At 45.2% G+C, this 26,907-nt stretch overlaps 1 protein-coding gene, 1 long non-coding RNA gene and 1 other non-coding gene across 5 annotated transcripts in view; 1 reads left to right on the plus strand and 2 right to left on the minus strand.

Moving 5' to 3' along the window:
* The window catches only part of LOC113837577, an 82,861-nt gene extending 60,480 nt beyond the window's left edge, over positions 1-22,381 (minus strand). For all 3 annotated transcript variants that reach the window (XR_003488256.2, XR_004771434.1, XR_003488257.2), the window contains exons 1-2: positions 22,198-22,381; positions 2,919-3,151 (exon numbers count right to left, since the gene is read on the minus strand). This is a non-coding gene — a long non-coding RNA (uncharacterized LOC113837577). The remainder of the gene's footprint in view (positions 1-2,918; positions 3,152-22,197) is intronic.
* Trnaa-ugc lies at positions 8,005-8,076 on the minus strand. Its single transcript has one exon. It is a non-coding gene; the product is annotated as a tRNA-Ala (tRNA).
* Positions 21,241-23,203, plus strand: LOC100766491 (transcription elongation factor A protein-like 4). Its single transcript, XM_027432046.2, has 2 exons — positions 21,241-21,393; positions 22,381-23,203. Exon 2 carries the CDS (start codon positions 22,404-22,406, stop codon positions 22,971-22,973), a length of 570 nt encoding a protein of 189 aa, XP_027287847.1. The 5' UTR covers positions 21,241-21,393; positions 22,381-22,403; the 3' UTR covers positions 22,974-23,203.
* Positions 23,204-26,907: the final 3,704 nt, after the last annotated feature.

The following is a 26,907-nucleotide window of genomic DNA, read 5'->3' on the forward strand; positions in this document are numbered from 1 at the left end:
GGGGAATTATGCTTTCTTTACTTTGGCATGTGAATTTCAAGAAAGAGCTTGGACATAATTAGATCCTTCATATCACATTTTTGTTTCCCCTCTGGAACTTTAGTCTAAATTACTAGATAAATAATGAATGGTCTCAAATGAATACTTCTATGTAAGCAAAATCCTTGTATCTCTCCAGACATTTTCCTAGTGCCTGTTTTCTCTTTAAACCATCAATGGCTCCCTCTATTATAGTATCTCTTATCTTGCTCACTTCTGTTCTTCCCCCAACTCAATCTACCTGCCACACCATGTCTTCCTCATCCCTCTTCTTTTCCCCTTCTCACTCTCCTAGTTCCCTCTCCCCTCTACCCTTACTCCCAATTTGCTCAGTAGATCTTGTCCTTTCCCCAAATCCAGGGGACCATGTATGTCTCTCTTAGGGTCCTCCTTGATTACAGCCTCTTGGGAATCATGGAGTGCAGGCTGGCAATCCTTTACTCTATGTCTGAAATCCACGTATGAGTGAGTACATATCATGCTTTTTTTTTGTGACTGGGTTACCTCGCTAAGAATGGTTTCTTCTGTTTCCATCCACTTGCCTAATACTTGGCTTTGTAGGGTGATGCTGTCATATAGGGTAACAAGGTGATTTCAAAACAAAATAAACATTTGTAAGGCTTCCATCTCAAAGAAATTAAGAATATAAACTTAAGCCTTACTCTGGAGTGAACACATAGAAGAGAACACATAGAAGAAAATCCATGTCACTGTACCTAAGTGGAGATATCACCGAAAAGACATCCAATAATAAACCAAACAGGCACAGGGAAATCGCCTGGAATCAAAATGAAATACCCTATATATGAATGAAAGCAGTCAGGATTCTGGTGGCTCACGACTTAGTCCTAGCACTCTGGAGCCAGAGGCTGCCTGATCACTGCGAGTTCGAGACCAGACAGCTAAGCACTGAGCCAAACATAATCCAGTTGGAAAGAGGAATCAGCAGCAATGAAATGCCTGACCTTACAAAGTCAGTCCTCCTGGCCCCCAGCCAGTCACCTGGGGAGCCAGAATAAGACTGTCCAGGCCCCCTGAACACAGCTGTCAGTTGGGGGCCTGGGCAGTCTTTTCCTGCCTCTGGAAGTACAACCAGAATTTTTGTCCTGTGGAGGCAGGAAACAGTCTCAGTCTACACACACGGGGGAGGACACTCTCTCAGTCTACAAACACGGGGGAGGACACTCTCTCAGTCTACACACACGGGGGAGTACACTCTCTCAGTCTACACACACGGGGGAGGACACTCTGTCAGTCTACACACACGGGGGAGGACACTCTCTCAGTCTACACACATGGGGGAGGACACTCTCTCAGTCTAGACACACGGGGGAGGACACTGTCTCACTCTAGACACACGGGGTGGACACTCTCTCAGTCTACACACACGGGGGAGGGCACTCTCTCAGTCTACACACAAGGGGGAGGACACTCTCTCAGTCTCCACACACGAGGTAGGAAACTCTCTCAGTCTACACACACGGGGGAGGACACTCTCTGAGTCTACACACATGGGGGAGGACACTCTCTCAGTCTACACACACAGGGGAGGACACTCTCTCAGTCTACACACACGGGGGAGGACACTCTCTCAGTCTACACACACAGGGGAGGATACTCTCAGTCTACAAACACGGGGGAGGACATTCTCTCAGTCTACACACTCGGGGGAGGACACTCTCTCAGTCTACACACACGGGGGAGGACACTCTCTCAGTCTACACACACAGGGGAGGACACTCTCAGTCTATAAACAAGGGGGAGGACACTCTCTCAGTCTACACACACAGGGGGAGGGACTAGGGATTGGTCCTGAACCTAATGATGTGACAGACTTTGATGATGACACTTTATTGGAGGCCTAATGCTCTCTCAGGAATTGATGAGGGATTCGTGGAGGAGGGTTATGTAGAGTATGAGAGTAGATGGTAGTGCGATTTGTATGTAATCTAAGATTATTTTTAATTCAAATGAAAACTACTTAAAGAATTAAAGTATAACTGAATGCCCTGGCAAAGAGGAATACTTAAAATTTATAATAGCCTGTGCTTCCAAATGCAAGGATGAGAACTGAAAATGTACAAGTCCATGAGGTGGAAAGTTACACAAACTTATACTATGAATAATTCCCATGAAAAACATATAAAAGCTCCCAAATTCAGTCAACAACAGAAATTGAGAAATTCGAAAGATGTAGGTGAAGCAGTTCAAGGGGACATTGATAGGTTTGGTTCTATTTATAAGACATTCAATACAAATTTTAATGCCTTATGCAGAGAGCTTCAGGGCATGGATTCTGTGGAGAGATAAGGGTCACCAGGGAAGGTGGGACCCACAAAAAAGGAAATTAAAATCACCAACTGGTGACAAGCACACAGTGCCCCACACCTGTAATCCCTTCACAGGGCAACTGAGGCAGGAGATTCATTGAGAGTTCCTAGACAGGGTAGGACACAATGAAACATTGTCTCAAAACCAAACTAACTCACAAACTACTAAGGAGGAACAATAATCCTCTACCCAACTGCATATTACAGAGTCATCTCAAGGAAATCTGATTAGTCTTTAGACTTTCCTGCTTTATGTTCCTCAGATCCTGTGGGGGAGCAATCTGATCCCTTTTCAGGGAGCAGCATGCTGGGATCAGAGAAAGCTCACTCTACTGTCTATCTCCCTGCTGCTCCCTCCCCCAGAACACTCCTCCTATGGTTCCAGCACAGCCAGGTCCAGACAGCAAAGCACATGCAGGAGGCAGAATGGTCCCCACTCTCTCTACTTCTGCAGACACCTGGCTGCAAATCTCGAAGGGAGAGTGAACCTACTTGGGTGTGGGATCCCTGCATCTGCCTCCCCACCCTCAGGAAGATTCACGTACTCACCTCCGGGAACCCTGAAGCTCACTCAGTACAAATAGCAGGAATTCTCCTTTCCAGGACATCACCTGGGTAGCCATTGAAAACGGTCACCATAATGACCCCAGGTTTCTATGACAACCACAAATGCTTCCTGTGTTCAGTAACCAGCAATGGCTCTGCACAGCTCTTCCTCTCTTTTTCGGTCTCCGAGAACTCTTCACTCTTGTTATCCCCGTAGAAATCATACCATGGAGAACCTGCCACCAGAAGGAAAGCAGAGCTTAGTTTCTTTGTGATAAGAAAGCATATCCTTGTGGGAATGACCAGGTTCTCCTCACCTCACTGGTTGTCACGTGACTGTTAAGCCATTTCATCCACTAAGTAGCTATGCAACTATAAGCTCATAACAAGAAGTTAAAATCTGACATACTTTGTGCGAATAGATCCTGAAATGTTACAATTAAAGGGAGAATAGATCCTGAAAGCAAACAGTTAAAAAGTTTTGGGGATGCTGGGAATCAAACCCACGGACTCCTGCATGCAAAGCAGGAACCCTACCAATGAGCTACATCCCCATTCAGAGTACTTTGGGGTTAGAGCATATATGAAGTGTGGGACAATGATCCAGTACTTGTAGGGCCTGAAAGGTACTGCATGGATTCTTTTGAGTATACTATATGGTTAATACACCCATTGAGTGTATTAATAATAATTTTATGGCATTTTTTGGATGAGAAAACAATGCATTGTAATTCAAAGAATAATAATAGTAATTATCATGATAAACTTTTTATTCTTCCAAACAAGGTAAACTGACAATAAATAGTACTTCCAATTTTTCATGCCTATCCACTTGAATTCAAAATTAGGTTTTGTTATAAGTTCAACTTAACAGTATCATAATGGCAGCAGTGAAAACGGCCTGGACACAGAGGGCTGAAATCAGGTCATGTAATACCAAGTCTTCAATGAAATGGTGATCCTCAGAGGCACCTCCTCATCCCTGTCGAACATAGATGTGTACCTGGATGGACAACCTATCAACACTGCACAGGGCAATGGAGAGGTCATCTCCACCCCATGGCCAGCACACCATATATAGCTGTAGCAGGTGGAACTTCATGATCCACACCAACGTGCAGGTCATCGGGGTCACACCCATCTGCCCCTGGCTCTTATTCTGTCAGATGGCGATCCCCGCAGTGGTCTAGCTGAAGACTATGCTGTCACACTGCACGGCTGTCTTTTGATGGACAGAAGAGAAATGAAATGTTTCATGGAGACAACATCAGCATCACAACATCCTGAAACCAGCTGTCCTCTTTCTGTGTCGGCACCATGTGAGGGACGATATCGAGAACCTGGCCCAGTGTCTGCACTGGAATGTTCCAAAGAAGTAAGCTCACTTCCCAGAGGATGAGGATGAGGACCAGGAGGATGAAGACAGCTTGTTCTCACTTCCCAGACTCCAACCTGAGCCCTCAAGCCCTTGGGGGCCTTCCTTAGCTTACTCTACCCATGGCCTTCTGGCTCAGCTGCCTTGTCCAACCACATGGCTGTTCAAGCCTGGGTAGGGTGTCCAACATCTCTCTCATGGGTCCCCTGACATCTCAGGTCAGGAATTCCCTTATATAATTCTGTTGAAATATTGTGGGGCTCAAAATGGACTGATCTACCATTTGATAATAATTAAAAGTTTTGGTCAGAAATCATCCTTTAGATGCAGTGTTTTCACTAAAAGCTGGTAGGTACCTTTCCCCCTGCAGCTCTTCGTGTCACGTGGCAACTTTGCTATGGGTTAGCCAGGCATGTGATTGATAGTGGTCTCTGAGTCTGGCCCAATATTTAGGACTCCTTTCATAGAAGACAGTGGCAACACCTTGCACAGGTATCTAACAAAACAACATTCCTCCTGTAGCAGGGAAGCAGGTCCAGAGACAATTTAAATCCTGTGCACACTCTTTAGAGTTTCTTTTAATCTTTCTGAACTCATTGTGTACATATTTGAGTGTACATGGTTTGTGAAGATTTAGAGGGCACTGCCCTTTTTTCAGTGTTTATAATGTGTGCAGCCCAGTGCACGATCCAGGACAGGGCTCTGTGCTTCCAATCTTCCTGAAACAGTGGATAGAAATTATCTGAGGTCACCTCACTATTATCATCAGGTTTGTGGACCTGTCCTTCTGTTTCCACAAGAGTCTTAAGCTTGCATCTGAGCAGCAACCATATACATCCTTGTGGGAAGACATGTATGTAACATAAATAGTTACATGGTTGCCCCAAAGATTGTGAAGCCTTTGTGGACTCAGTGGTCAGCCCACTCACCTCATTTAGGTATCTGCTTTCAGTTTTGTCTTCACCACTCCTGGTAGGAGTAGGGAAGGGAGGACTGCCCAGTCTTCGATTGGCTTCCGGGGTGAAGTTACCCTTCTGTCTCATGCTGCTCAAAAAGTGGCAGGCAGTTCTAGGGGAGATCATGCTGAGCTTTCTTCTTCTGGGCCCTTGTTGACTAAAGTAAGCCCCTATGATGCCCTATGTGACCTGACCTCCATGCTGTTGGCTGTCGTAGCTTGTCCCCAGAACTGTGCTGTTCATATGTGATTGTGAGCACAGAGGTCTCAGCTGTGATGCAGAGGAGAGAAGGGTCTGGAGCATGGTTCCCTATCTAACAAGCAAGTATTGCCAAGTCTAGAACAAGCTGCTACAATATGACCCAGAACACATTGAATTTTCATGTAAATTCTTAATGTTTCACATTAATATTTAAAATTCATTAGTTCTTAATGAAGGCCTAATTACTATTTTCAGATTCTTGCAATAAATGAACTTGTTTAAAACAAGAAAATAACATGATCCTGAGAGATAAGTGGAAAACACAACAAAAGAAATTAGAATATGACAAACCACAACTATCAAATAGAAGTTGGAAATGTAAACCAATAGGAGCAAAAGAGTCCAAAAACACATCCAAAACTCAGAGACCCACTTGTTGACACAATCAGACGTTCAAAAAATGCAAATAAAAAGTACTCCCAATATACTAAAGGCATGACACATACATAGAAGTCCTGGCACATACTCTTGCTTTCCCAGTGTTTACTGCTTCAGTCTCTTCTCCACTGATTTAGAGTGACTATCAATCCATATTGGAATCAATCTACCTCTCCTTCCAGAGACACCAGTGTTGGGCATGTTCCACAAGGACCCATCAGCTACCAAAATGACACTTGCAAAATGTGCATTCCTGTTGGACTCACAATACCCATAAATTCAAAACTACCTAGATGTGCCTCGACAGAGACAAACAGACCACAAGAGAGACAGACAGACAGAAAGACCTTGGAACAAAAAGATATCAAATGGATATCTCTATGATGTTTCCATCAAATAACTTCTCTGGGTGATCATAGAATTGTGAAAGGCACGGGTAGAAAACTTGTAAGGGCCATAGGGGATGGTGCCACCTGGAGAACACAGACTCTAAATTAATTGAACAAAGCTCATATGCAGTCATAGAGACTGAAGCAGCATACGCAGATCCTGAATGACTCTGCCCCAGGTCCTCTGTATACACAGCACAGCTTTTAGCTTAGCATCTTCATAGAAATCCAGACTGTGTTTACCAGGGGGTCTCTGATTCTTTTGCCTTTCTGACTTCTCTCCATTCCTTCTGTTAGCTCCCTTTTCCACCCTGTATGTCATAGGTTTTGTTTCTTAGTTCAATTAAATATGTGATATGTTGTTCCCACTGCTGGAAGCATTTTCTTTTCCATTCAGAATCACAAATGGGGTAGGACTGGGTGACAGGGGTATAGCACAGGACCAGCGGTAGTAAAGATACCGGAAAATTTAATCAGAATATATTGTGCAGGAAAAGAAAGGATTTTCAATATGAGGGGTACAGAAGAAATGCCCTGAGGGTAGCTATTTTTGTGCCGTACTTCATTCACAACCATGTTGTGCAACTGTTCCTGCACAGGGGAAATGCTTCTCGAGATGTAGTCCTCCCTTGTCTCCATACATTTCACTCAAAGCTAAATGCCTTCCTTAGAAGGGAAACAATTGAGAAACATAACTAAGATGGTTTAGATGGGACCACAATAGACATTACGCAGCATTTGGAAATAATGTATCTCCCTTCAGGATTTTGTGAATTGTAGTAGTGAGCTTATGAGACTACCATGGTTACATAGCATGGATGTATGACAGGACTGTGGAACACCGTTATAGAGAGATGCCCAAGATGCGCAATCCGTCTGTTTGAGAAACTGCAAGGTTTTTCTCAAAGCCTTCACTAAATATACAAGGAACAATAAATAGCAAAACAAGAAAAAAATCTCGAAAAACAACAACAACAACAGAAAAAAGAAAAAAAAACAAACTAGGTTAACCCCAGATTTGATGGTAGAAATACTTCTGTGTATGTTTATCTTATTGATTGCTGAATAAAGGTCTGTTTGGCCAATGAAACAGCAATTTTGACAGGACTAGGAGTCAAAGAGGATTCTGGGAATTAATTTGGGCCCTAACTCAGAGGGCAGCTGGCATAAAGAACAAATGTGGCGGTGGGTCTCTGCAGCTTGTGGAGCAAAGATTTACTGAAACGCAGGTTGGTGACACATGCCTAAACTTCCTGCACTGTAGCCATTTAAATCGTTTGCCATAATGACCCCAGGTTTCTATGACAACCACAAATGCTTCCTGTGTTCAGTAACCAGCAATGGCTCCGCCCAGCCCTCCCTCTCTTTCTCTCACTACAAGAACTCTTCACCCTTCTTATCACTCTAGAAACCAAACCCACCGGAGAAACGGCCACCAGCCGGAAAGCACGAAAGCAGAGCTTAGCTTCTTTTTTATAAGAAAGCATATCCCTTGAGGCGTGACCACATTCTTCGCCAGACTTATGCTGGTCTCCACTGATATGTCCTAATATTATAGATGAACACTGTTGTCATGTGACAGATGAGAAAATTTATCTACTACATAGCTATGCAAATATCAGCTTATAACAAGAAGTTAAAGTCGGACACACCTTGTGTGAATAGATCCTGAAAGGGAACAGTTAAAAAGAGAACAGATTCTGAAAGGGAACAGTTAAAAAAAAAAGCATTGGAGACGCCGGGAATCGAACCCGGGACCTCATGCGCGCAAAGCAGGAGCTCTACCACTGAGCTACACCCCCACGGTGAGCTATGTGGCGATTAGAGCTTATATGAAGGATATTCTCTCAGTCTGCACACACGGGGGAGGATACTTTCTCAATCTACACACACGAGGCAGGATACTCTCTCAGTCTACACACACAGGTGAGGACACTAGCTCAGTGTAGACACACGGGGGAAGATATGCTCTCAGTCTACACACAGTGGAGGACACTCTCTCAGTATACACACATGGGAGAGGAAACTCATTCAGTCTACACAGTGGGTGGAGGACACTATCTCAGTCTACACACACGGGGGAGGACACTCTCTCATTCACGACACAAGGGGGAGGATACTCTCTCAGTCTAGACATAGGGTGGAGTACAGTCTTTCAATCTACACAAACGGGGGAGGACACTCTCTCAGTCTAAACACATGGGGGAGGATACTCTCTCAGTCTACACACACAGAGGAGGACACTCTCTCAATCTACACACACGGGGGAAGCCACTCTTTCTGTCTACATATACAGTGGTGGACACTCAGTCTAGACACACGGGGGAGGATACTCTCTCAGTCTACAAATATGGGGGAGAATATTCTCTCAGTATAGACACACAGGGGAGGATAATCTCTCAATCTACACTCACAGGGGTGCACACTCTCTCAGTCTACACACATGGGTGAGGATACTCTCTCAGTCTAGACTACAGGGTAGGAAACTCTCTCAGTCTAGACATTCGGGGAAGAAACTCTCTAAGTCTACACACAAGGGGGAGAACACTCTCTCAGTCTACAAACACGGTGGGGGACACTCTCTCAGTCTAGACACAGGGGGAGGACACACTCTCCATCTACACACACGGGGGAGGACACTCTCTAAGTCTACACACATGGGCAAGGACACTCTCTCAATCTACACACACCGGGAAAGATATTCTCTCAGTCTACACACAAGGGGGAGGACACTCTCTCAGTCTAGACACAAGGTGGAGGACACTCTCTCTGTCTACACAAATGGGGGAGGATACTCTCTCATTCTAGACACACGGTGAAGGACACTCTGTCAATCTTCACACGCAGGGGTGGATACATTCTCAGTCTTCTCACACTGGGGAGGATATTCTCTGTGTCTACAAACACAGGGAAGTATACTATCCCACTCTAGACACAAGGGAGTGGATACTCTCTCAGTGTAGACACAGGGGGGAGGATAATCTCCCAGTCTACACAAATGGGGGAGGACACTCTCTCACGCTACACACACAGGAGAGGTATCTCTCTCAGTCTACTCACACGGGGGAGGACAATCTCTCAGTCTTCACACACGGGTGAGGACACTCTCTCAGTCTACACACATGTGGAAGGACACTCTCTCAGTCAACACACACAGTGAGGAAACTCTCTCAATGTACACACATGGGGGAAGACACTCACTAGGTCTACACACACGGGGGAATACACTCTCTAAGCCTACACATATTCGGTAGTTTACTCTCTTAGTCTAGACACACAGGGGAAGAAACTCTCTCAGTCTAGACACTGGAGGAGGAAACTCTCTCAGTCTAGACACTGGGGGAGGAAACTCTCTCAGTCTACACTCAGTGGAAAGGGCAGTATATCAGTCTATACACACGGGTAGGACACGCTCTCAGTCTACATACATAGGGGAGGACAATCTCTCTGTCTAGACACTCGGGGGAGGTCATGCTCTCAATCTACACACGGGGGAGGACACTCTCTCAGTCTACACACACGGGAGAGGAAACATTCTCAGTCTACACAAAGCAGAGGACACTATCTCAGTCTACATACATGGGGATGGACACTCTCTCATTCAGGACACAAGGGGGAGGATACTCTCTCAGTCTAGACACAGGGTGGAGGACTCTCTCTCAATCTATACAAACGGAGAATGACACTCTCTCAGTCTAGACACGGGGGAAGACACTCTCTAAATCTACACACAAGGAGGAGGACACTCTCTCAGTCTACGAACACGAGGGAGGGCACTCTTTCAATCTAGACACACGGGGGAGGACCCGCATTCAGTCTACAAGAAAGGGGGAGGACACTCTCTCAGTCTAGACACAAGGGAAGACACTCTCTAAATCTACACACAAGGAGGAGGACACTCTCTCAGTCTACGAACACGAGGGAGGACACTCTTTCAATCTAGACACACGGGGGAGGACCCGCATTCAGTCTACAAGAAAGGGGGAGGACACTCTCTCAGTCTAGACACAAGGGAAGACACTCTCTAAATCTACACACAAGGAGGAGGACACTCTCTCAGTCTACGAACACGAGGGAGGACACTCTTTCAATCTAGACACACGGGGGAGGACCCGCATTCAGTCTACAAGAAAGGGGGAGGACACTCTCTCAGTCTAGACACGGGAGAAGACACTCTCTAAATCTACACACTCGGGTAGGACACTCTCTCAGTCCACAAACATGGTGGAGGACACTCTCTCAGTCTAGACACATGGGGGAGGATACTCTCTCAGTCTAGAAACATGAGGGAGGACACTCTCTGAGTCTAGACATATGGGTGAGTATACTCTCTCAGTATACACACGGGGGTGGATACTCTCTCAGTCTAGACACAAATGGGAGGATACTCTCTCAGTCTAGACTCAAGGGCGAGGATACTCTCTCAGTCTAGACACAAGGGGGAGGATACTCTCTCAGTCTAGAAACACAGGAGAGGTTACTCTCTCAATATAGACACACGGGGGAGGAAAATCTCTCAGTCTAAACACAGGGGGGAGGACACTCTCTCAGTCTAGACACACGGGGGAGGACATGCTCTCCGTCTACACACAGAGGGGAGGACATTCTCTCAGTCTAGACACATTGGGGAGGACACCCTCTGAATCTACGCACACGGGGGAGGAAAATATCTCAATCTACACACACTGGGGAGGATACTCTGTCAGTTAGACACACCATGGAGGACACTCTCTCAATCTACACACCCAGGGGTAGATACTCTCTCAGTCTACACACACTGGGGAGGAAACTCTCTCAGTCTAGACACACCGAGGAGTACACTCTCTCCATCTACACACCCAGGGGTGGACACTATCTCAGTCTACACATACTGGGGAGGATATTCTCTCAATCTAGAAACACAGGGGTGCATACTCTCTCAGTCTAAACACACGGGGGAGAATGCTCTCTCAGTCTAGACACACCGGGGAGGACTTTCTCAGAGTCTACACACACAGGAGAGGATACTCTCTCAATCTACACACACAGGTAGGACACTCTCTAAGTCTAGACACATGTGGGAGGACACTGTCTCAGTCTAGACCAATGGAGGGAGGATACTCTCTCAGTACACACACACAGGAGAGGACACTCTCGGAGTCTAGACACACGGGGGAGTATACTCTCTCAGTCTACACACAAGGGGGAGGATTCTCTCTCAGTTCAGACACAATGGAGAGGATACTCTCTCAGTCTACACACAAGTGGGAGGATTCTCTTTCAGTCTAGACACAAGGGAGAGGACACTCTCTCAGTCTAGACACACAGGGGAGGATACAATCTCAGTCTAGAAACACGGGGGAGGACACTCTCTGAGTCTAGACACACGGGGGAGTACACTCTCTCAGTATACACACGGGGGTGGATACTCTCTCAGTCTAGGCACACGGGGGGAGGATACTCTCTCAATCTAGAAATATGGGGAATATACTCTCCCAGTCTAGACACAAGGGGGAGGATACTCTCTCAGTCTAGACACAAGGCGGAGGATACACTCTCAGTCTAGACACAAGGGGGAGGATACTCTCTCAGTCTAGACACACAGGGGAGGACACTCTCTCAGTCTAGACATGGGGGAAGACACTCTCTAAATCTACACACACGGGTAAGACACTCTCTCAGTCTACAAAATTGGGGGAGGACACTCTCTCTGTCTAGACACATTGGGGAGGACACTCTCTCAATGTACACACAGGGGGGAGCATACTCTCTCAGTCTAGATACAAGCAGGAGGATGTTCTCTCAGTCTAGAAACACAGGGGACGATACTCTCTCAGTCTAGACACTCGGAGGAGGAAACTCTCCAGTCTAAACACAGGGGGGAGGACACTCTCACAGGCTACACATGGGAGAGAACACTCTCAAAGTCTAGACACACGGGGGAGGACACTCTCTCAGTGTACAGACACGGGAGAGGATACTTTCTCAGTCTACACACTCAGGGGAGGACACTCTCTCAGTCTACACACACGGGGGAGGATACTCTCTCAGTCTAGACACACTGGGGAGGACACTCTCTCAATCTACACACAGGGGGGAGGACACTCTCTCAGTCTACACACACCGGGGAGGATACTCTCTCAGTCTACACACACAGGGGAGGATACTCTGTCAGTCTAGACACACTGGGGAGGACACTCTCTCAGTCTAGACACACGGGGGATGACACTCTCTCAGTCTAGACACACCAGGAAGGATATTCTCGCAGTCTAGACACACAGGGGAGGGCCTAGAGACTAGGTCCTCAACGAAATGGTGTGAGACACTTTGACGATGACACATTATGGAAGGCATAATGCTCTCTCAGGAATGGTGGGTGACTGGTGGGGGGGGTAAGATGATGTGAGCAGAAGGTAGTGTGAATGGTATGTAATCTTAGATTCCTTTTACTTTAAATAAAAATTAATTAGAATTAAAAATATAACTAAATGCTACGGAAAGTAGGAATACCTAAATTTTGCCTGTGCTTCCAAATGTAAAGATCAGAACTGAAAAGATACCAGTCTATGACGAAGAAAGTTGCACAAACTTATACCGTAAATCATTCCCATGAAAAACATAGAAAAGCTCACAAAGTCAGTCAATAGAAACTGAGAAATTCGAAAGAAGTAGGTGTGTTGTTCAAGGGGACATTGATAGGTTTGGTTCTCTTTATAAAACATTAAATAAAAATTTTAATGCCATATGCAGAGAGCTTCAGTGCAGGGATTCTGAGGAGAGATCAGGGTCAGCAGGGAAGGTGGGACCCACAAAAAAGTACATTAAAATCACAAACTGGTGACAAGTACACAGTGTCCCACACCTGTAATCCCTTCACAGGGCAACTGAGGCAGGAGATTCATTGAGAGTTCCCAGCCAGGGTAGGACACAATGAAACGTTGTCTCAAAACCAAACTAACTCACAAACTAATAAGGAGGAACAATAATCCTCTAACCAACTGCATATTACAGAGGCATCTGAGGTAATCACTGATTAGTCTTTAGACTTTCCTGCTTTGTGTCCCTCAGATCCCGTGCGGGAGCAATCTGATCCCTTTTCAAGGAGCAGCATGCTGGGATCAGAGAGAGCTCACTCTACTGTCTATCTCCCTGCTGCTCCCTCCCCCAGAACACTCCTCCTATGGCTCCAGCACAGCCAGGTCCAGACAGCACAGCACATGCAGGAGGCAGAATGGTCCCCACTCTCTCTCCTTCTGCAGACACCTGGCTGCAAATCTCGAAGGGAGAGTGAATCTACTTGGGTGTGGGATCCCTGCATCTGCCTCCCCACCCTCAGGAAGATTCAGGTACTCACCTCCGGGAACCCAGAAACTCGCTCAGTGCACACACCAGGAATTCTCCTTTCCAGGACGTCGCCTGGGTAGCCATTGTAATCGTTCGCCATAATGACCCCAGGTTTCTATGACAACCACAAATGCTTCCTGTGTTCAGTAACTAGCAATGGCTCCGCCCAGCCCTCCCTCTCTTTCTCTCACTGCAAGAATTCTTCACCCTTGTTATCACCCTAGAAATCGTACCCTCTGGAAAGCGGCCACCAGCAGGAAAGCAGAGCTTAGTTTTTGGTTACAAGAAAGCATATCCCTGGAGGCATGATTACTTTCTTCTCACCGGACGATGGTGGTCTCCACCGATATGTCCTGATATTCATAGATGAACATTGTTGTCATGTGACGGATGAGCAATTTCATCCACTAAGTAGCTATGCAAATATCAGCTCATTACAAGAAGTTAAAGTCGGATACACCTTGTGCGAATAAATCCTGAAAGGGAACAGTTAAAAAGAGAACAGATTCTGAAAGGGAACAGTTATAAACGAGATGGAGATGCCAGGAATCGAACCCAGGGCTTCATGGGAGCAAAGCAGGAGCTCTACCACTGAGCTACAGCCCCTCGTGCTGTTGAGTGGCCATTAGAGCGTATATAAAGGGTGGCCAATTGATCCAGCACTTGTACGGACTGAAAGGAACTGCATGTGTTCTTTTGAGTATACTTTATGGTTACCCATTGAGTGTTTTAATATCAAATTTATAGAAATTCTTAGGTGAGAAACCAATATATTGTCATTCAAAGCATAATAATAATAATAATAATAATAATAATAATAATAATAATAAACTTTATATTCTTCAAAACTAGGCAGGTTAACAATAAAAAACACTTGCAATTATTCAGGCCCATCCATTCAAATTTCGGTTGTGGTGTAAGTTCAAATTGACGGTATCATAATGGCCTCAGTGAAAACGGCCTGGACACAGAGGGTCGAAAGCAGGTCATGTACTACCAAGTCTTCAATGAAGTGGTGATCTTCAGAGGCCCCTCCTCATGCCTGTCGACCGTAGATGTCTCCCTGGATGGACACCCTATCAACACTGTTGAGGGCAATGGAGGTGAGTTGGCTGACCACTCCACCCCATGGCCAGTACACCATATACAGCTGCAGCAGCTGCGACTTCCATGGTCCACACCAACGTGCAAACCATCGGGGTCACATCCATCTGCCCCTGGCTCTCATTCTGTCAGACGGAGATCCCCGCAGTGGTCTAGCTGAAGACTATGCTGTCACACTGCACGGCTGTCTTTAGATGGACAGAAGATACAGGAAATGTGCCATGGAGACAGCATCAGCATCACAACCTCCTGATACCAGCTGTCCTCTTTTTATGTTTGCACCCCGTGACGGACTGTATTGAGAACCTGACCCAGTGTCTGCACAGAATGTTCCAAAGAAGCAAGCTCACTTCCCAGAGGATGAGCATGAGGACCAGGAGGATGAAGACAGCTAGTCTCACTTCCCAGCGTCCAACCTGAGCCCTCAAGCCCTTGGGGGTCTTCCTTCTCTTAATCTTCCTGTGGCCTTCTGGCTCAGCTGGCCTTGTCCAACCACATGGCGCTTCAGGCATCTGTGTCCTGCCTGCCTAGTGGGAGAGCGTGGGACTGCCTTCGGAAGAACACATTGGCCTTTAAAGTTTTTCAACATTTTGCATTTCTAGAGAAGCAAAACAAGAAATGGTCTGGGTGTCCTACATCTCTCTCATGGGCCCCCTGAGTTCGCAGATCAGGAAATTCCCATAAATCATTCTGTTGAAACTCTAGGGGGTCAAAATTGATTGATCTACCATTAGATAATGAAATATATTTTTCGGTCAGAAATCTTCCTTTAGATGGAGTGCTTTACCCCTGAGCCGGTAGGTACCTTGTGCCCTGAGTCTCTTGGATTCACCTGGCAGTATGGCTATGGGTTAGCAAGGCATGTGATGGTTAGTTGCCTCTGAGTCTGGCCCAAGGCCTCTGACTCCTTCCAGAGAGGACAGTGGCAACACCTTACACAGCCATCTGACAACATCACATTCCTCCTGCAGCAGGAAAGCAGCTCCTGAGACAATTTAAATCCTGTGTATACTCTATAGGGGTTCTTTTAAACTTTCTGAACTCATTGTGTACATATTTGAGTGTACATGCTTTGTGAAGATTTAGAGGGCACTGCCCTTTTTTCAGTGTTTACAATGTGTCCAGCCCAATGCACAGTCCAGGACATGGCTCTGTGCTTCCAATCTTCTTTAAGCAGGCCTAGAATTTATCCCGGGCCAACTCACTATTATCATCAGGGTTGTGGGACTGTCCTCTTTCTTCCACAAGAGTCTTTGGCTTGCATCTGAGCAGCAGTCATATGGATACCTGTGTGCAGACATGTATGTAAAATTAATAGCATACATGGGTGCCACAGGGATTGTGGATCCTTTGTGGACTCAGTGGTCAGCCGACTCACCACATTTAGGTGTCTGCTTTCAGTTTTGTCTTCAGCTCTCATGGCAGGAGTAGGAAGGGAGGACTGCCCAGTCTTCGACTGGCTTCCGGGGTGAAGTCACCCTTCTGTCTCATGCTGCTCAAAAAGGATGGCCAGCACCTCTAGGTGTGACCAAGCTGAGCTTGGTCAGGACCTACTGGGCCCTTGTTGACTAACATCAGCCCCTGTGGAGCCCTAAGTGGTCTGACTTCAGTGCTGTTAGCCATGGTAGCTTGTCGCCAAGAGCAGTGCTGTTCATATGTGATTGTGAGCACAGAGGCCTCTGCTGTGATCCAGAGGAGAGCAGTGTCTGGATCTTGGTTCACGCATGTAAAAAGCAAGTGTTGACAAGTCTAGAAGCAAGTTGCTACAAGAATGACCGAGAACACATGGCGTGTTCATGAAAATTCTTAATGTTTCACATTACTATCTTAAAATTTGTTAGTTGTTAAAGAAGCCCTCAGTACTAGTTTCAGATTCTTTCAATACATAAAATTGTTCTAAAAATAACAGGTTTTGTAGACATAAGAGTAAAACACAACAAACTAAATTAGAGTAAGACAAAACAAAACTATCAAATAAAAGTTGGAAATGCAAACAAACAGGAGGAAAAGAGTCCACAGAAAACCAAAAACTCAGAGACCCACTTGTTCACACACTCAGGGTTTCCATAAAAATACAAATACGGAATACCCCCAATATACTAAAGCCACGATACATACATAGAAGACCTGGTGCAGACTCATGCAAGCCCAGTGTTTGCTGCTTCAATCTCTGTGAGCTTTTCTCCTTTGATTTACAGTGACTACCACTCCACATGGAAATCAATCTACCTCTCCTTCCAGAGATACCAGTCTTGGGCATGTTCCACAAGGACGCTTCAGCTACCAAAATGACACTTGCTCACTATGTTCATTCTTGTTGGAATCACAATACCCAGAAATTCAAAACTGCCTAGATGTGCTTCGACTGAAGAATGGTTAAAGAAAACATGGTGCACTTATACAACAAAGTATTACTCCACTGTTTAAAAAATGACCTCATGAAATTTTTATGCAAATGGATGGAGCAAAAGAACTCATCCTGAGTGAGGTTACCCAGACTCGGAATGATAAATATGGTGTACATATGCTTATATGTGGATATTATAGGTTAAATAAATGATACCCAAGCTACAACATAAACTCACAGAGAGATTAGGTATAGACCACCAGACTATGAGGACACAAGGATCACCCTGAATGTGGGAAATAGCTGAGATTTTATGGGTGGGCTGGAGGGGTCTAGAAAAGCAGCATAGGGTTGGGAGGGGGAGGGAAATGGGTTTGAGAGAGGGAATGCAGTGAGACACAGCTAGAAGGAGGGGCAATTGAGGGGTGGTATGGAAATCTAGTACAGTGAAAACTTTGCAAAATATAAGAAGGCAATCCTGATGATATCTGCAAATACTGGGAGGAGACATAGTCCCACTGTAAATCTCTTGTCATCAAACAAAACTTCCATTAACTGGTTTACCTATAATTGAGATGTTGGCCAAAGGGGACCCATGGAAATCCCCATACACCTCAGGCAGATGTCAAGACAATAGGTTGATCTCCATCTACTGACAGCAAGGGCCCATAGCTGAGGGATACTCACACAACTCATTGGATGTGGACAGGTCAAGCTGGTGCCTACATACAACCATCATTACTGCATCACAGTGTCTCTAGTATAGGAAGGTACTGTTCAGGCTTCCAAAAGAGAAATACAACTCTCAACCAGGCCAAAGTCCTTTGATCTACATTGCAGTCCTGCTTACAAATATACTAGGGCCATGGTAGCATGGTAGCACAAAGCTTATGGGAATAACCACCCAAGTCTGGTTTGAGTTAAGGCCACTGTACCAGATGGAATCCCTACCTGATACTGCCTTCGTGACCACAAACCAGGCACTAGATAGCCCTGAGACCTAGTGGTAAAGGAAACAATGCTGGTTTTTCCCCAGTAGTGACAAAGTAAGTCTTAATGGTGTTCTGCTATATACATCAGAGTTTAGTCCTCATCAGAGAATTTTCATCCTCCTGCCGAATGAAAAAAATTACAGATACCCACAGGCAGGTGCGTGTGTGTGTGTGTGTGTGTGTGTGTGTGTGTGTGTGTGTGTGTGTGTGTGTGTGTGTGTGAGTGAGAGAGAGAGAGAGAGAGAGAGAGAGAGAGAGAGAGATTGAGAGAGAGAGACAGAGAGAGACAGAGAGAGACAGAGAGAGACAGAGGGAGACAGAGAGAGACAGAGAGAGACAGAGACAGAGACAGAGACAGATACAGAGACAGAGACAGACCTTGGAACACTAAGGTCTTAATGGGATGCCTCTATGCTGTTTCCATCAAATCCCTTCACTAAGAGATCATAGAACCCTGAAAGGCACAGGCAGAAAACTTGTAAGGGCAATAGGGGATAGAGGCCACCAGGAGAACACCGACTCTAAATCAATTGAACAAAGCTCATATGCAGTCATAGAGCAGCAAGTCCTCTGTGTCCATAGCAAAGCTTTCAGCTTAGCATCTTCATGGAACTCCAGACTGTGTGAACCAGGGGGTCTCTGATTCTCACGCCTTCTCTTGGCCTCTCATTTCCTTCTGTTGGTTTCCCTTGTCCAGCCTGTATGTTATGTTATTTTTTTCTTACTCTAATTATGTGTTGTTTCATCTGCTAGAAGCCTGTTCTTTTCTAATCAGAATCACAAATGGGGAGGGACTGGATGACATGGGAGTAGGAAGGAACTGGGGGTACTAAAGGGAGAGGAAACTGTAATCAGGATATATTGTACAGGAAAAGAAAGGATTTTCAATATGAGGGGTACAGAAGAAATGCCCTGAGCATAGCTATTTTGATGTCATGCTTCATTAACAACCCTGTTGTGCAACTGTTCCTGCACAGGGGAAACGCCTCTCGAGACATAGTCCTCCCTTGTCTCCATACATTTCCCTCAAAGCTAAATGCCTTCCTTAGAAGGGAACCAATTGAGAAGCATAACTAAGATGATGTAGGTGGCACTCAGCAATTGATAGAACTCAGCATTTGGAAACAGTGTCTCTCCCTTTAGGAAGACTAGCACTGTGGGGGAAGTAGAGGTGGGCAGACCTCTGTGAGTTCAAGATCAGCATGGCCTACGAAATGATTTCGAGGACAGCCAAGGCTATTTTGCAGAGAAAGCCTGTGTCAAGAAACAAAACAAAAACAGCCACACTAATAATAAAAGATATATTGATACCAGAAAAATCAGCAAGACCTCTTGAGTTTCTTGGTCTCATTAATAAAGGACTTTTTAAAAAGACTCAATGGAAATTTGATGACAATGAAAAATGTAGATTTATTTATAGTCTTTTCTGTCTATAGGCATTTTGCCTGCATGCATACATGTACTGCCCTTGTTTTCCTGGTTCTGGAAGAGTTCAGAAGAGATTATCAGATCCCCAGGGAACTGTTCTTCCATTGGGGTGCTGAGAACTGACCAAGGGCCTTCTGCAAGAACAAGGGTTCCTAAGAGCTGAGCCATCACTCCAGCCTCTGGAAGAAAATGCAAATGCCTTTAGAGCACTTGTTCTTGCAGAACACCCAGGTTTGGTTCCCAGCATTCACCAATAGGCTCACAACCATGTATAACTACAGTTCAAGGAATCTGGTGCCATTCCTGCCATTTCTGACTTCTTGGGATTCCAGGTGCCCACATGGTACACAGACACTTATGCAGGGAATAGAATGAATTGTCCTGAGGAGGAAAACAAAGAAAGCAAAAACTGAAAATCAACAGGGCAGATAAGCTGCAAATCTCTGCAGCTTTCCCGAGGAAAACTATGTAGCAGACAAAGAGAAAAAGTTGTACCATCTGCAATAAGCCTGCAGGGATCATACACACACACACACACACACACACACACACACACACACACACACACACACACACACAAACACACAGGGATCATAAGCAGCCACACAGTAGGGATGGAGGGAGCTTCAGAGAAAGAGTAAAGCCCACAGTGTTGGGGAAGCAAGAAGAGTTCCTGAAACCACACCCAGAAGAGAGAAGAAAAGTGGGCAGATTGAAAAGGCTGCAAGATTACAGCTCTGAAGGAGACTGCTGCAGGAGCAGGGCTTATGGGAAGGGAAGACACGTTGCCTCAAGAAAGGATCATCTTAGTCCCCTTTGTCTTTTAGAATGGCTTTATCCTACTGGTTTGCTGACCCAAGTGGATTAACTCTTAATCAGTGAGAGTGTGGCATGTCTACCACTAGATGGAAATTTAATTCTTTTGGAAGGGAGGCAATAACATTCCATTAAAGATGGTTCAAGGCCACTATAAGTGAACCATCCAAAGGCCTTTGTATGGGGGGCAGGAGGGGGGCAACCCACATAAGCACAAACACAGGCTCCTTGTTTACAACTTGATAAAGCAGGGGAGTCACACAACATTTGTGATTGCCAGAGAGGCAAGCTAGAAAGCTTTGTCATGGAGATCTGTTTAAAAGATGTAAGAGTTTAGGAAGTTCTTGAGAAGATCTAGCTGGGATCAGGCTACTGGAAGCTGGGCCCAGATGTCATAGACTAGAGGATATATTAAATGTGTTTAAAGGAAAGTGGGTTTCTCTTTCTGTCCTGGAGATTGGTGTGGAGGTGTGCTTGGTTACTCAAGCTGTGTGCTGAAATCATGGTTGATCTCAGTTCTGTCTTCATCCAGGGTCTGATCTTTGCACCCTTTATACTCACTTTCCCACTTAAAATAAAAGAGTCATTCTCTCGCTCAGCTCCAAATGTAAGTCCCTTTCCTTTTTCATTAGAAAATGCATGAAAGTCAGATGATAAAATTAGGAAGTGTTATTTGGTGAGACAAATTCCTATTTCTTTTTCTCAAAAGTGCAATATCCTACTGTCCACGCATTCAATTCCCAGTTCTAGGACTTGCTTCACTGATTCAGATCTTGCAATAGATTTGAAAGCAACATTGTCAAGATTCTTCCATCACACCACCCAGTACAACGGAAGAAAAAAAAAAGTGTGGCATTGAATAAAATTCTTTATAAAACCAACTTTCCAACAAGAGAAACAGACACGCCCTTAATGTGAGTGGTACCTGATTCGAGGAGTGGTGTGTGACTGGCTGAGTCTTGCTAGTAGGCAAGAGGGAAGGCTGGCGCTGGGTGGTGTCACGTGATTTGCCTGCTGGAGTGCCCCACCCTCGCTGCTCCCAAGGGCTCTGTCCCAGAGCCATCTCTCAATTCCCTGGGGCTCCTGGTTACTGTTGTTGCTTCTCTCAGGTCAGTGTGAGGTTTTGCGCCTAGAGGCTAGAGGCGAATGCTAAGGGGCGAGGCCAGCTGGGCGCTAGGAGGGAAAGGCAGGAGGTGGAGTTGGGACAAGGGAGGAGGGCTTGAGTGTAGACCACAAGGCAGTGGGAAAGGGAGGTTACTAGGGGGCTTGAGGCCGCCGGGCAGAAGGCAGAGAAGGCAGACACCCCCAAGTATCCCCGTCTGCCTGCTACACCCCACTCCAGTATCCTGGCTGCCTTCGCTGCCCCTTCTCTGCTCCCTTTTGGAGTCCCAGTACTGGACCGGGGCTGGGAGGAGCCCTCTAAGGGAGGGCTTGGAAAGAAGGAAAGGGAGGAAAAAAGACAGAAAAGCAACCTTCTGCCATTACTGACCCCAAAGCCGCTAAGCGGCAAGGTGGGCTCTTGAGTTCCAGCCAGGACAGGGAGACTCACAGACCCCCAAATAGCTAGAAGACCGTCCTCCCTGGAGCTCAAGGCTTGAAAAGAAATGGCGGCTGGGGAGCAGGGAGGAATGGAGGAGGACAAGTCCTGAATCCAGGACAGTTTTCCAGCCACAGCTTTTCACTGAGTGCATAGACCCTCCCCCCTGTGCCCTGTCTGCATATCTGAGACTGCCACTGCCTCCTTCCTCGGACACCTGGAAAGGAGGGACGACCTGCTCTCAGTCACTGCGATATGGACAGGGACACAGGCAGATTTGGGTCTCTACCGCGCACCCCCACCGTATTCCACAGTGTTTGCCACAGTGAAAGAGCACAGACAGAGAAGGCGGCAGGACCTGCCGGGATGTGCTTACCTCAACTGTGAGGGAAGGGTGCAGGCAGAAGGCACACTTGGAGGGCAGACAGGCTGAGTTAGAGAACCATTCTCAAGGGCACGATGCAAAGACTAGATGAACGTGCCTTCCGCCCCTGCTCCTCAGTCTCCGTGTCTTCTCTATTTCCTCTTTCCCCCACCCCACCCCCACCTCTACCTCCAGGACAGAAAAAGAACAATCCGGACATGGAAGAACTCTCGAGGGAGAAGGAAGCAGTGCCTTCGAAGCAAGCACAAGTGGAAAACGGTAAAGAGCCACAGGAGGAAGGACAGTCAGAAGTAGCCTTTTCTCCGGAAGAGGAAGAAAGGTCAGAAAGCCAGGCAAAGGCAGGAGATGAGGGGATGCTGCCAAGGCGCCAAGAGCAGCCGGAGCCCGAGAGAAGGGCAAAACAGGAAGGAAGGCCAGAGACACAGGGAAACCCAGAATTTAGTAAAGGGAACCCTGCTGGAAAGCGCCCGGCTGAGGACCCCCTGCCCAGAAAAGCCAAAAGAAAAACCAACAAGGGGCTGGCCCACTGCCTCAAGGAGTATAAGGAGGCCATCCACGATATGCACTTCAGCAATGAGGACATGATTAGGGAATTTGACAACATGGCCAGGGTAAAGGAGGATGAGAGAAAGAACAAGCAGAAGATGGGACACATCTTCTGGATGCAAAGAAGTTTGCAGGACCCCTTCCACCCAAGGGGCCCAAGGGAATTCAGGGGTGGCTGCAGGGCCCCTCGAAGGGACATCGAAGACATCCCTTATGTTTAGTTCCCTGGTCAGCACTTGCTGCTGCTTCGATTTAGGCTGCATCCTGTTTGACCCTGCCGTGTTCTGATCCCAGTGCAGTAGATTTTCCTTCACCGCATGGAAAAAATATTCAGAGTGCATTGTCAAATCAAAGTACATAAGCCACAGAACCCTCTATTTGGCACCAGCCCACTTTTGTGAAAATGCAACACATAGTAATCTACATGGAGAAAACAAGTATTTGAGAATTACTTGTGTCGTTCTTTATTGTTCTCTCAATAGTTTGTTGTCTCCTAAGATGGCTGCTCCTTCTGGGCATAAGATACAGGAGAGGGGAACTAGTCATAAGCAATCAGAGCTCTGTGCTGGGGCGGGGGTGGAGTCATTGCATTTTTTTTTTCTGGGTGTAACATGGGAGGTAACATTTGTATTACTCCTGGGGCTCCATGGTGGAAGACACAATCTGTCCTTTACTGCTGTAAGGCTGAGCCCTGCTGCCTGTGAAATGGGGATAAATCTTACCCATAGAGTGAACTTTTGCCATCCATATCTGTGCCTAGGATATGTGCTGTGCAGTCATATTCATATGAAGAGACAATAGTGCTGTCTCACTATAAGGATTTTTCCTACATTCAATTAGACACTCATGGGAAGAACTTGAAGCTGGGCTCTGCTAAAAATCTGCTCAGAGAAAGGTTCCAGCTGCCTTTCCGCCCTGGGGATGGAGAACTATGTGGCTAGATTTACTTAGCTTTGTTGCAATGAGTATCAACTTATAATCCTTTTCTAAACTCTTAACTGACTCTATCTTCTTTTTGGAAGTAGGACTTATAAGTCAAACACCATTCTCGTTATTAAATGAAATAATATCCAGAGAGAACAGACAAGTCTATTTGACAGTGTTCAAAGACACAGTCGTGCACATTAAAATTTTTAACAGTTTGTATAGAAAGAAATTTATGAATGTAGCTCTAAACTACAGGGAGTTTGGAATCAATTAAAGCAGTAATGAGGGGTAGCATGAGTTGCCTACAGAATGATGTGAAATAAAATAAATTTGATTTGTTAAAGTAAAAGTTTCTAGTTAGAGGTTAATTTGATGTCTTCATGTTGATTAAGGCCAATGGTTATTTTAGTACTGACTTTGGTTTGCCATTTGTTTTACTTATGTAGGAACACAAGGGAGCAAGAATAATTTTTACTTAATGTTATCTCCTAAATTAACTTATTTAACAGCACAAACAATGCATGATTGCCCATTGTCTCTTCATTCTACAATACCAATGCATTATTAGTGCTTACCAGAGAAACAGAAACAAAACATAACAATGTGTGGATGTTTAAAACAGAGCTATTATAGATTGGTCTCATGTGACCATGGAAGCTTAAGGAATCACATGACACGCAAGCTGGATACATATGAAGGCCAGTGCTGCAAGCAAGCCTGAGTCTGAAGGCTTCAATACCATGGGAGTTGAGCCTATGTTGTAACTCTCTGTCCTATACCGAAGGCCCACGGACCCAAGAGTTAGTTGCTGGTGCAAGTTTCCAGAATTTGAAGGGCCAGAACCTGGAGTTCTAATAACTCAGGGAAGGAGAAGACAAATATCCCAACATTACAAGAAAGCACCAATATACACAATATATGGTGTATATACACCAATATACACCATACCTTTTCGTATCTCCCTCTCATTCCCATGTAGCTGTGCTACATGGGCTCTCAATAGGTGGATGTAGCCTGCTCACACTGTTGAAGATGGATCTCCTTTACTCAGTCTATTGACTCAAATTTTAATCTCTTACAGAACACAAAATATTCAGAAATGTCTTACCACTGCTACTAGTGTTAGTTTTCTTAGTCAAGTTGTTATAAATTTAACCATCACAGTCAGACATTGTCAGCTTTTATCTTTATTACTAATCTGATCTGCTTGGTTTTAAGGATTCTGTTCATTGGAAGATTCCTTACTTACAGTTGCTAAATGTAGAGATCCCTGAGAGTTGCCAGAATTAGCAAATGAAGATACAGACACTCAACTGAATGTCAGTTTTTTTAATTTTTAAACTTCGTGTGTGTGTGTGTGTGTGTGTGTGTGTGTGTGTGTGTGTGTGTGTGTGTGTGTATCAAGATGGGCATGTGGAGATGGGAGAACACTGTAGTGTTGATTTCTTTTACCTTTGCTTGGGGTAAGGGAATCAAACTCAATTTGTCAGACTTGAATATCAAGCAAGCACTTTTACTCTCTGAGCCATCTGGCAAGTCCCTGTATCTCAATTTCAACAAAGAACATAGTATATATTACAAATAGTAAAAGATAATTGGGAAAATTAAATTTTAACTGATTTAAATTACATCTGGCAAATTTAAGTTCCTGATATTCAGGAAGCTGAGGCAGGAGAATCACAAGTTCAAGACTGCAGATTGAATTTAAGGCAAGAATGGGCAATTTAGTGAAACTTTGTGTCAAAATTTAAAAAGTAGAAAGAGGGCTGGGTTTGCAGCTCCATGATAGACTGCTTGTCTAGCATGCAAGAAGCCAATTTCAGTCCCAGCTCTGCAATGAAAACCATCACTCAACAACAGCATAGGCTGTGTGGAGCAGAGCCAATGTACCTGATGCATATGTCATTGTTTATCTAATGGACAAGCTTATTCGGGTGTCTTTAATGTTGAAAACATTTTTCTCTGAAAGAAAGACCAAAACATGAAAGTGAGGGCTGTGGGGAGGCATTTCTAATTTGTTGAACAGTCTGTAGATCTTGGCTGCCATAGAAATTTGATGTCATTTTGGAGACCAAGGAGAGTTGAACACCATTTTTTCTCATGTTTTTAGATCAGTTTTGATATTTGATTATTTAATAACTGTATATAATTCTCCATACCTTTTCGTATCTCCCTCTCATTCCCATCAACCCCTCCTCTGAAGATGGAGTTTCTGTCCCACCTGGTCCCACAGCCATTTAATTCCAAATAAACACACAGAGGCTTATATTAAATAGAAACTGATTGGCCAATGGCTCAGGCTACTTATTGGCTAGCTCTCTCTGAATTGTTAAGCCATTTCTATTAGTCTACGTATTTTTACATGGCCTTATCTTATCAGAGAATGCCAAGGCCCATTACGCCTTCAGTGACTACATAGCATCTCCCTCAATGCTTCTCTCTGCGTCCTCTTCCCCAAATTCTCCTTGTCTAGTCGCCCTGCCTAATCTTCCTCCCTGGCTACTGGAAAACCAGTGTTTTAGTCATCAACTAACAAGAGAAACATATATACAGAAGAATATCCCCATCATCTCGTCTTATCTTTCTAAATAAAAAGAAGGGTTTTACCTTTAAAATAGTAAAATTATATATAACAAAACAGTTACCTAGCAAGAACTATGTTAAAGATGTATAGTCCTTTAACATTTGGCAAAATTTAAAGAAAATATTTTACCATCTATCCTATCTTTGTGACTCTAAAGTTTCATGTGTAACTTATCTTTTTTCATAACTAAGGAAAACCTTAACCTTCTCCCTGGCTTTCCTGGCTGGCACACCCTGCCTCCTATCCAAAACTCTCCAACACAGAGCACTGAGCTGTTCTTCCCTATATAATCCAGACATTTTGGTTAACTGCTGTCTCTGTACCTTTGGGCCTGCTGGCTGCTGCATCTGGCCTCCTTCTCTCCCCTCTCCTTTCCCTTCTCCTTCTCCCCACATGGCTCAGTATTATATCCGCTTTGGACTTTCCCAAGTGCCCCTTCCTCTGGCTATGCTATCACACATATCTACAATAAACCTTCTCCTCCACCATGCCTAGGAGCAGTCATGTTCCTTTCATGTTTCCCTTTCTTTTTATTTCTTTTTTCATTCATTTGGTGCTGAAACCTGGGAATGGCATAAATGAGCTCCCTTATAGGAAATCAGCTGTTCCAAACGAGTCTGCTGATCTGACTCTCCTAAGGTATG

The sequence above is a fragment of the Cricetulus griseus genome, chromosome X (assembly GCF_003668045.3).
Source record: "Cricetulus griseus strain 17A/GY chromosome X, alternate assembly CriGri-PICRH-1.0, whole genome shotgun sequence".
Classification (NCBI taxonomy): Eukaryota; Metazoa; Chordata; class Mammalia; order Rodentia; family Cricetidae; genus Cricetulus; species Cricetulus griseus.